Source organism: Rattus norvegicus, chromosome 1 (genome assembly GCF_021556685.1).
Source record: "Rattus norvegicus strain SHRSP/BbbUtx chromosome 1, alternate assembly SHRSP_T2T, whole genome shotgun sequence".
NCBI classification, from domain to species: Eukaryota; Metazoa; Chordata; class Mammalia; order Rodentia; family Muridae; genus Rattus; species Rattus norvegicus.
Window position 1 is genome coordinate 226,588,568 of NC_141534.1, and position 11,643 is coordinate 226,600,210.

Genomic DNA, 11,643 nt, shown 5'->3' on the forward strand with positions numbered 1-11,643 from the left:
CTTTTGGGTCATAAATGGCTGTGGGTATTTGAAACTGTGGAGTGAAACACTGGATAAAGGGAGAAGATTGCCATAAAGTACAATAATAAACTTGGGAGTGGGCCCAGCATTTTAAATCTCTAGGTTGGACATCTAGGTTGTGCTACAGAAAGCAGCAGAGCCACCAATGCCACTGCTAGTGAAGTCTTTTGTAAGGACTTAGAGTAATTAAGCAAAATTTTAAGACACAGTCTCGAGCCTAGGCTGGCCTTGAACTCTCCATGTCATTCAGCACAACCCTGGACTGATTCTCTTATCTTTCCTCCGGAGTGTCGGGATTGCAGACGTGTCATCACATCTGTTGCAGGAGGCCCTGGGGCTTACCCCAGGTTGTGCGCATGCTAGGCAAGCACTCTGACACCTGAGCTACACAGCATGCCTGAAGGTTTTTTTTTTTTAAAGGAATTCTTTCATTTCACTTTAGAAAAAAAAATAGATGTATTTTAAAGTCAGAACTTAATTACATAGTTCCAAATAGCACGAGACAAATTTTGGATGGTTTTAGATGTCTCATTTTCAATGTGCTTAACAGGAAAATATTATTTTGGCTTTTAGGGAATTTTTTCCCATGGCCTGTTGGTCATCTGTGTATTTTCATATAAGCTGCTCTTACAGAGAACAGGGTCTAGATTATTTCAGGTTCTTGGATGAAGTCAAGTGGGTAGGTCCTTTGGGTGAGGAGCCAGTGTCATTTTCCACTTCTATGGCCTCTTAGGCTGCTGTTTTTCTCATGGCTACATAGATGATGCTCTGAGAACTGAGATGGGGTGACCTGTATCCTCAGAAGGCTCACAGATGTTCTTTTGAGTCCTGGTCTCTTCAGAACTGGCTCAGTAACCTCCAAATATCATTACTCGCTTCCATTTCTTGTGGGTACCCCATGGTCAGGGAGGACTTCTCTTGAGCAAGGAAGGCTATTTTCCCTTCTCAAAATGGAGCCTTGGCATCTTGACTTTTTAATGTCACAGTTACCTGACGGACATTGACCGAATTGCCATGCCCTCTTTCGTGCCAACGCAACAGGACGTACTTCGTGTTCGAGTGCCTACCACTGGCATCATAGAATATCCATTTGACTTGGAGAACATCATCTTCCGGTAAGTCTGTCTCCAAGACATTGTTCTTTAAGGATTTTTCTGTTCAGGGGGCAAGTGCCAAGGTGAGTCTTAGATATTCAATTCCTAAGCCCCTCTTAGGTTGTGATAGCCTTCTGGGCTCTCATGCTCCTCAACAGAAGGACTTCTGGTCTCTTACCAGGAAGAAATCTTCTTATGTGTAGTCACACAGATGTGCGCTCCTGTGACCATACCATCTACTGATGTCTTTCCCTAATGTTGAATAGGATTTTTCTTTTCCCTTATTACCTTGTATGAAATTTATCCTTAAAGAAAAACCAATATAAACATGTGTGTTAAAAGTTTATAATACATGGAGTACTCATAGTTGTATGTGTGTGTGTGTGTGTGTGTGTGTGTGTGTGTGTGTGCGCGCGTGTGTGTGTGTATGTGAGCATACAACACCACTCAGGATGAATAGATATTTCTTGATCTTTGTACAGGAAAAATAAATGAAAGTATAGGGCATTTAAAAAGTATCACAAATCAAAGCACTTTATAAAATTATTTTGTGTTATGTGTGTATTCCTCAGTGTATATGCACGTGCAGCACGTGCGTGAAGCCCTTGGAGACAATAAGGGACCCCTAGGACTGGAGTTACAGGTGGCAGTGAGCCATCATGTGGGACTGAATTCAGGTCCCTTGTAAGTGCAATAAGAGTTCTTAACCAGGGGACACCTCTCTAACCCCTCAAATCTCATGTACATCTAGTATTCTCCTATCCTTTTAAACAATGTTCATGTTACACATGTCTAGCCGTCCCAGATTAAATCCAATCTTGCCACAATTCTGTCTGGGAACTCCTGCAGTGCTGTCAATTGGAGGGGGGAGGGGTGGTGTGAAAACACTCTCTGCATCTTAGTTACAGATGTCCAATTTCAAGGTTGCTTTCTCCCGAGCTGCCTTGTGGATTTAAACCTTTTCAACTTCAAAGGCTGCTTGCAACCTCCCAAACACCTCCGAACCAGAGTTTGCTAAAGCTTTGGTGAACAGGTGTTGCCTTTCCAGAGCCTTAGGACCGGGTTTAATGTGGTTACCTCGGAGTTTGTGGCACCTCCCCCATGCAATCTTTCTGGGTGAAGAATTCTGATGCTTGAAGTGGAGGTCTTTGCAGAATGTCTTCATGCTAGTCGTGATATTTCTGCCCTCTCCCCCAGCTCTGTTCCCCTCTGCCACATGCTGTATGCACAGCATTGCAGGCATGTCGGTACACCTGGAACCTGGCTCAAAGGCCCCTTTCCAACCAGTAGTCACGGGAGCCACAATGAGCCTATAGACGGTCTAAGGAAACTGGCTTGGGGGCTTCAGAAATTGGTGTGTGGACGATGAAGTGTAGGGGTGGTGGGTGTGACCTGGCAGTTTGTGTGCTTTAACTGACCCATATAGTCTGCTAGGGTGTTAGTACAAATATCTACACTAACACTTAAGAATAGATGTTTTACCTAAAACCTAGTTTTCTCTAAAGTGTCCACAGACCTGGTAACAGTGAGCCTGCATCTTCTGCAGCAGCAGCAGAGCTCAGTAACATGTCAGCTATTCCTTTAGACAGGGTACCACTGGACTTGCAATAGTGCTTGGGGCTGTATGGCAGCAGTCACTGCACTGAGTCCATGAATACCTCCCGGTCACAGATAATGTCTTTGGATTTTCATACTGAGCAGAAAGCACATGCAGATGGGAAGAGGGGGTGGGGTCCAGCTAACACAGAAAGGATCTGTGGATAACTGAGATGAACTGTGAAAGCAAGACCAGGATGGAGAGGGAGTTCGAGGGGTGGCTCAGTGGCTAAGGGAGTTAGGTTACCAGTACCCACACCGAATGACTCAAAGCTATCTGTAACTCTAGCTCCAAGAAATCCAATAACCTCTTTTTGGCCTTTAGTGCATCTGCACTCATATGTGTGTCACACACACACACACACACACACACACACACACACACATATAAAAAACAGAATACAAATTATACAGTTAAATATAAGACATGAAGAAAGCAAAGGTACCAGGAAGATGGCTTCCCTGTGTCCCTTTCATGTCCAACCTGACTGTATGTGGGTGGCTGGAGTTAAGCCCAAGTGGATGTTGGTGTTTTTGTGCCAGGACTACTGCAGTAGGTTCTTATCCAGTATCTCCAGGCAGGCAGGCTCCGTCTCAGTCCTTTGCTTGGAAACCACCAGTGTTCTTCAATGCCTGCACATCCAGCACTGTTCTAACACACTAATTCTAAGAGGCCCCTTCCTCTAAAACTCACTGAGGACTCCAAAGACACTAACTCAATGATGCAATGGCTTTATTCTCTCTCTGGAGTTGTGCGTTCCCACCTTTGACCGCCTGCCTCTGTCAAGCAGGATGGTGGATGTTGGTGGCCAGCGATCTGAACGACGGAAATGGATTCACTGCTTTGAGAGCGTCACCTCCATCATTTTCTTGGTTGCTCTGAGTGAATATGACCAGGTTCTGGCTGAGTGTGACAATGAGGTATGCTGCTGGAGGGTGGGGTGGGGTGGCAACTATGGAAGACAGTCTTATTTCTTCAATGTTTCAAGAAGCTAGCTAGGTGAGGAAACAGACCCTCCTTCTCTGCCAGTACTCAGGTGTCTCTTACCAATGTAACCTACAGGTGCCCTGCAGACTTGGGACTAATGTCCTGTGTAACAAATTCAGTCACTTGTCACTTAACAAAATACATTGAGATGATATCATTAGATTTCATAGCCAGGCTTGGTGGCACTTTTAATCCCAGCACTTGGGAGGCAGAGACAGGTAGATTTCTGTGAGTTCCAGGCCAGCCAAGGCTACAAAGTGAGACCCTGCCTCAAAGAAACCCAAACCAAATTAACAATAAACAACAAAAAACCCAAACAAAGAAACAGAAGACTTAATCGATTATTTTATGACTAAATTAGACAGTTTGGCCTACTGCACATCAAGAGTCGTGGACCAGAACACTGGATCTTTAGTTGCCCACTAGAATTTCCTAAGTATCCTTGGAGAAAACTGAATGTCCCGAGTCAAATAGCAGACTCTGGCTTGCTTGATTGACAGTGGCTATGGTCTGAGAACCAGGACTGTTCAACACTCCCCAGGGTAAATGTAATGTATCACGAAGGGTGGAAACTAGGAAAAGGCAGAGTGCTGGGACTGGGTTAGGGAGCTCAGCTTACCAGGCCAGCATTTATACAGTCTTACTGCCAGTGGCATGCTAGAAAAAAATAGTCTTTTGGACTCAATACTATTTACTGTACATATACATATACACAGTATATTTACTGGGTTCCATTGGGGCCAGTTTTATTCCCAATTCCCTTCAGAGACCCTAATACATACAGTGTTGTCTAACAATTCTCTCCCAACCACACCCCTTTTAAGACTGGGTCTCATGTCTTCTAAGATGGCTTCTGATCCTCCAGTCTTGTACTACCTTCCAAGTGCTGGGATAATACCCATGCGCCACTGTATGGTTTGAACCCAGGGCTTCATCACGCTTGGCATCCCCAGCCCAAGCAATACTGTTTCTAATAGGTGCCATGAGCAGACTCCTCACCCTCCAGAGAATGACACTCCCAAACCAAGTTCCTAGCTGAGTTGTCAGGGCTGAGCTGCCCATCAAATGGAGCAGGTCAGGAACTACTTGAGATTGCTTTTGTCCTTACTCCCCGCAAGGGTCTCACACAGGGCATCCAGGGCTGATCCAGCCCAGACAGGTATTGTGCCTCCTGCAAAGACACAAGGTGCTGGCTAGGTCTAGTTCTGTTAGATGCTCTGACAGAAAGTGACCAGGGCTGTCAGTCACTTTGTGAGGTTACTTTCTGAGGAATACCAGTGTCCTCTTAACGGTCTTTCCCTCTGACATTAATGGAAGATTTCTTGACTCTTGTGTCAAGGATGTGAATGTAAATCATCAATGGCTGGGATCTGGTCATGACCCATGAACAAACCTTATGTTTAGTGAAGGTTTCTCTCTGACAAGTGCTACTATATTAGTTAATTAACTCATTTACTTGTGCCTTACTTGTGCCACTAGCTCTCCCGAACAGAATTTCAAAAGAAACACATAAGTTACAAAAAGTAAGGAATTCTTAGAAGTTATTTATGGTATTTATCAGAAAAGTCAAAGGATTGGGTGCTCAAGGGACCACAAGGTCAGTTCGATATTCTTAAAGATTAAATATAGTCTCTTCTCATAAGAAACCACAGGTGTTTGGAGAGAACATAAATGCTGTTATTTTGGCCCTTTCCTTCCAGCTGATACACGTTGGGGCTGTTCACTGTGCTATATAGATTTTTTTCTTTCCTTGGAGGTTAAGATAATACTATACTTCAGAGAGTCTAAGTGGATGAGTTATTTCTCTGATAACACTTCTGGGTCTGTCTGTGGAGTCGGAGAATGCACAGGTCTGGGCTTGTTGGGAAGCAGATTCATGGCACGGCCCTTTGGAGTATTCCGTGAGCTTTGATGTTGTATTGGTTGCTTTCTTCTCTAAAGGAAAGTTTTTGCCTTTTTTCCTCTTAGAAAGACTTAAGAGAAAATGCTGTCAACAGTAGTTGTCATGTGATACATTGTTTCTGAGCTCTTGTCCCCTCAAATTTGAGAGCTTTTAGTATTTCCTTTGAAGGGTGTTATTTAAAATTACTGTCTGTAGCATAATTGTCATCAGACTCACTTCTCTGTGGATTTGGGAAGGTTAAATTTTTAGAATACAATGCTCATCCACCAAACTGGGACAACAATCTTCACATAGCTAAGGTGCTCTGCTATGTTAGTTTACTTCTGACCAGAGTTTAACATGCCTGAGGGCTCAGGGTTGTGTTCCCTGGAGATTTCCTTCTTCCTGAGTTGCAATATACCTGAGGCACTGTTCAGAAGCACACATCCACTTGAAGCTGGTATCTCACCACAATTAAGGAACACAAACACCTTGTCAAATGAGGTAAACTTTCTGGTCCAAGTGCATTTAAAAGGCTTGTTCAGGGGGCTGGGGATTTAGCTCAGTGGTAGAGCGCTTGCCTAGCAAGCAAAAGGCCCTGGGTTCGGTCCCCAGCTTCGAAAAAAAGAAAAAAAAAAAAAAGGCTTGTTCAGGGCAAGAGAAGAAGAGTGCTCTAAAGAGTCGGACCAGGAAAGTCAGTTAGGCAGGTGAGGGTGAAGGGAAATAGAAGCTGGTCTGGTGGGATCACATGCTTTGTCTCAAGAACAGTGGCCCAAAGGGGATAGCTACACTCAGTCACTTAGCGTGCTGTTTCCAAGTCTTGCTTTTCTTCCCGGCTTACCCCAACTTCCTTGTTTCTCCCTAGAACCGTATGGAGGAGAGCAAAGCCCTGTTTAAAACCATCATCACCTACCCCTGGTTTTTGAACTCCTCTGTGATTCTGTTCTTAAACAAGAAGGATCTTTTGGAAGAGAAAATCATGTACTCTCATCTAATCAGCTACTTCCCAGAGTACACAGGTAAGTTACTCATTTGGGAAATGGGGCTTTCACACTGACCTAATGCACTCCTTCTCCAGGATCAGTCTTTAGTCTTCAGCATGGCATTCTGGGGCCTCCCTGATGGGCTCTCACTTGCCAATTCACAGTTCTCATTGCCCTGCTCATGGTCTCACCTCAACATCGGTCACTGCGAGGCCTGAATGCACATGCCAACCCACTTGGCTGACTCCACTTTTTGGGTCCACCTCAGGTACCACACCTAGGAAAAATCTTCTGGCCTTCCTGTATCACAGCCTTCCATTGGTGCCCTGGCAACTCTTTGGAGCAGAGCTGGCTCTTTAGTCAGCTTTAGTTGGCAGACTTGCTGCTTTGTGGGGTCACAGGATGACATCATCTTAGACATAGATGTGTGTGAAGTCTTCCATGTATGCCTTGCTCTAGGAAGGACAGTTCTCACTCTTGCTAATCACTCCCAGCACAAGAGGTCTCGGATAGTATACTCTTGACATTGATATTTAAACGTTGGTATTTCAGTGTATCCCCCTTTCCTTTGATTAAATACTCTGGTATTTAATGGCAATATAATTTAGGACTTGTCAAGCTTTAAAATCAACCTAGTAATATCAGATTTTGCACCATGCCCTGTGGCCCCAACCCCCTGCTGTCTGTCTGTACAAATTACAAAGTATCACTTCAAAAGTGGTTAGAAACAAAACTAGGCAATTAGGTCACTATTTTTAGACAAACCACTTTACAGTATAATTATTAGATAAATCAGTAGACACTTTAAAAAGACCAAATATTGGGCTAGGGGATGGCTTAGTACAAAATGCCAGAAACCACCTACAAAAGCAAGGCACAATTGTGAGGACTTGTAATCACAGAGCCAGGACAGGGAGACTGCAGATCCCTGGGATTTGCTGCCCATCTAGTTGAGTCTAGTTGGTGAGCTGTACGCCAATGAATGACCCTGTCAATAGAGGTGCATGAGTAACATGACATTGTTCTCTGTTCACATGCATGTATACACATGCGTGCACGCACACGCACACGCACACACACACACGCACACACACACAAATGAGAAGCATTTTTAAAATATTATTTTATGGATTCATAATGAAATGTAAATTACTTCAGGTAAACTTTCCATAGATATAAGGTAAGATGGGTCAGAGAAGGATCCTGGATAAGAACAAAAATAGATTGTGAGAGGACATGGTAGTAAGTCTGTATCTTTATTTTTCTCATGATCAGGACCAAAGCAAGATGTCAAAGCTGCCAGGGACTTTATCCTCAAGCTGTATCAAGACCAGAATCCTGACAAAGAGAAAGTCATCTACTCGCACTTCACGTGTGCCACAGACACGGAGAACATCCGCTTCGTGTTTGCTGCTGTCAAGGACACGATCCTGCAGCTGAACCTGCGGGAGTTCAACTTGGTGTAAATGGAGGTCGAGCTGAGCTCTTTCTTCCTGCCCAATCTACAAGTGCTTCTGACCACCTGGACCAGGACCCAAGAACATTACATAGCCTGCAGCACAGAGATGGACAGTGCAATGTGAAAAATACTTTACCAACCCTTTTAAGTGTCTTTAATTCTTGATGGTGTAATTCTTTTCTTACCTTTTGGCTCTACGATTAGGTATAATTTTTGAGTGATTTCCTCCCTTTTTTAAACTAGTGCTCAACAGCTATTAAAAATCACGTAACAGAGGGACTTGTTAATTTACAAATCATGGCTTCAGACCTCTGAGATTCATTTAGGTGCCTAAAACATCTTCATAGGCTTGATAATTTTAAAATAAATTTTAAGGAAACATTTCTAACATTTCTTCCCCTTAATGCTGAAGTATGACTCATGTAACATTTTGTTAAACCAAAAAGCTTCTTTCTATGCCTTTTTTGGGGTTATTTTTTTATTTAAAAACAGGCTTAAGTAGTCCAGGCTGGCTTCCAATTCAATGTAATTGAGCATGGCCTTGGTCCTCCTGCCTGAATGTTCCATGCTCAGCTAGGACTTTTTTTCTGAGACAGGCCTCATGCATTCCATTCTGGTCTCTCACACACTATGTGGTCGAGGAAGACCTTGGACTTCTGATTCTTTTGTCTTCATATACACAACCTATTTAAGGCAGTTCTCCCATGGTTGCTAATTCCTAACACTAAGAGATCTCAAACAGTGTGATTTCACATTGACATTTACAGGTTAGTAATGGTTGGATGTATGTGTCACATAATAATTTAAGTGATGCATGGGATGGGACCCAGGGCTTTGTGCATGCTAGGCAAATGTTCTGCCAATGGAGCTATACCCCCAGTCAAAGATTTAAAAAGCAGTTCTTTTCATGTCAGCTTTCTAATCCAAATTATTATTATCCAAACATTAATTTTGCCACAATTTGATAACACCAACTGTGACATATGATAAGTGGACTCTAGATATTGCATTGTGTGTGTCCTGATGCAACATGGCCGGGTCTTATAGCTTATGGAATGGTTAAAGCATAACTTGTTTAGCAGATGTTATATAAACCTTGTCAAAGCTCTGGTGGCAACCACAAATGTGCTGTTTGAACTGTGTACGCTGTGCCTTTCTGGATACTAAGAATACACTGTTCTACCCTCAACACCGATGATGATGTGCTTCTTAGAGCTCACGGCTGATGGTTCTGTTCAAAAGGAAAATGCTACAGTCTTAACAGCTCAGCAGCTTTCTTGCTTCCTTCTTGAAATGGTCTCCACTCATCATGGTGTGCTGGAGCTCCTTAGTGCCTGGCTCTGTAAACTGTGCAGGTCCTGATCCCCAGGACAGTAGAGTACTTCATACTTAAGGGCTCCGGTGGCTTTTGCTTGGACTGCTTACCCAGAGGAATGTCTGTACTTACTTAGACAGATCCACCTCTCATCAATCTCCAGAGGTCCCCAACTTGAAGTGGTTTAGCATTTACAACAGTGAGAAAGTGACATGTATCCAGTACAAACTGTACTTTGAATTATGATCCTTTCTCAAGCTAGTGATTTTTGGCCTGGTACTGTATTGAGATGATGGGCCGTTGTAAGCTGCAGCTCCCAGTCAGCCATACCATCATGAGGGGAAACATTAACCTCTCCGTAGTGCACTTCTGGACTGGATGTTCCAGAGGGTCAGTCGACTGACTATGCATTTTCAGCTTCAATGCCTTTGGTTGGTGTGGGCTTACTTAGTTAATTCTCAGATTGGCAACATCTGTTGCAGAACCACATGGCTTAACTCCTAGAACTGAACTAAGCCAATCTTCCACCCAGGGATGGGACCTCCAGACTGTCAATTTGTTGGAACAATTGCAAACGTGAAACCACTCTACCAAAGTAGCATTATGTTTTAAAAGTCATGAACAATTGGACAAACGAATGCTAAATCTCATTTGAAGGAATTAGTCATCAAGACAAAGACAAAGGAGGAGCTTTTCAAGATATTAAAAATGATAGAGCTAGCATTCACTTTTGTAATCCCTGTCATTTGCCATGGCTAAAAGTGACTAACTGGGTCTCATTAACCTAATCTAAAAAGAAGCATGCCCATGTAGTCAGGACTAAGGGTGTTAAATAATATGGAATTCTTTTTTCAAGTACTTTCTAGCACTGAGCTATTGAGAATTTAGCTTTTGGTTGATATACAAGAAAATGATGTCTTTTGGGGCAAAAGAGTTGTATGGAATGAATTAAATTTTGGTAACAAATACCTTTTCCAGTTACAAAAAGCCAAACTCTCCACATCAGAGATAACTTAGTAATTTCTGTTGGTATTCATTCTGTTTGTAGACATTCTCCCTTAGCCCTTCTTTTAGAAGAAATCAGCCATCTGAAGTTGGTGGCTAGAAGCTACTGGAAAGTCAGGACACTCATCTCTAGGAGTAACTTAGTTATTAATCTAAAAGTATGACTCTAAGCATTAATTAAATACTCAGATCTTAGATAGGCAGGAGAAGGTGAATGTTCCTGATTCTACTCAATAACAACCAGACCAGATGGAAGCCCAGAAAGCTTTATTGGATTCACATATGGTTAGACTAGGCAGTCATCTTAGCATGCAATCCAAACCTACCCCTTCAAGAAATAATGTTTTCAAGTGTTTGTGAGGATTTCCAACAAAGTTTTAGAAAGAAAAAGAATAAGGTAAGTTTTAAGAATAAGAACCACACTAGAAATGCCTGTGGTTAATAACACTATATCAAAACACAGAACTAAGGCAGCCACTGTGTAATAGGTAATTAGGTCATGGAATACTGAGAATAGAAAAGTGAAGGAAATACGGACACGGTAAAGAAGTAGGTACTTAAAAACTGTAATAACCAATGGTCATGTTTGCACCAAATAATAAACATACCAAAGAAGTGCAGGCTATTTAGTCAATATGAAAATAGTGAAGACACTAGTCTAGACATTTCATAAAAATGGAACCAAACAATTTCAAACCTATGAAGAGAAAGTATTTTCAAAGTTTACCTTCTCTGGCAATTTTGTTAATTGTAATACACTTGTATACATAGATGACCATTTAAAAATTTTATATATGGTGTTCTAATAAGTCCTAAATATAATCTATAATTATTGGTGGTCATGAGTGTATTCTCATTGACATTTAGAACATTGTATTATAAATGACAGTATATTGGTTTTGAAATGTTTTTCTGCCCAAATACTGGTGACTTTTGGACAGTCAATTAATCAACAGTGGTGTGAAGACGTCATCAGAAACACTGATGCTTGACTGCACCATGCTCTGCTCACTTCATAAGAAACACTGATGCTTGACTGCACCATGCTCTGCTCACTTCATAAGAAACACTGATGCTTGACTGCACCATGCTCTGCTCACTTCATAAGAAACACCGATGCTTGACTGCACCGTGCTCTGCTCACTTCTAATCATTAAACCTTTTTACTTTAACAGCCTTGTCACAAAGTTTTACTATAAGGATATTTTACTGATATTGTAAAAATATGTTCAGTGACAGATTCGAAATCAAGGCAATTTGATATACATCACAGTAAGTGTTAAACTATAACCCAAATTTT

The 11,643-nt window shown here is 42.3% G+C and overlaps 1 protein-coding gene across 2 annotated transcripts in view; it reads left to right on the forward strand.

The window, feature by feature from the left end:
- The window catches only part of Gna14 (G protein subunit alpha 14), a 182,411-nt gene extending 173,199 nt beyond the window's left edge, over window positions 1-9,212 (forward strand). For both annotated transcript variants that reach the window (NM_001013151.2, XM_087563755.1), the window contains exons 4-7: window positions 1,008-1,136; window positions 3,503-3,632; window positions 6,447-6,600; window positions 7,840-9,212. In NM_001013151.2, coding sequence (NP_001013169.1) covers window positions 1,008-1,136; window positions 3,503-3,632; window positions 6,447-6,600; window positions 7,840-8,030 — 604 coding nt within the window. In that variant the 3' untranslated portion in view covers window positions 8,031-9,212. The remainder of the gene's footprint in view (window positions 1-1,007; window positions 1,137-3,502; window positions 3,633-6,446; window positions 6,601-7,839) is intronic.
- The last annotated feature ends 2,431 nt before the right edge of the window (window positions 9,213-11,643 follow it).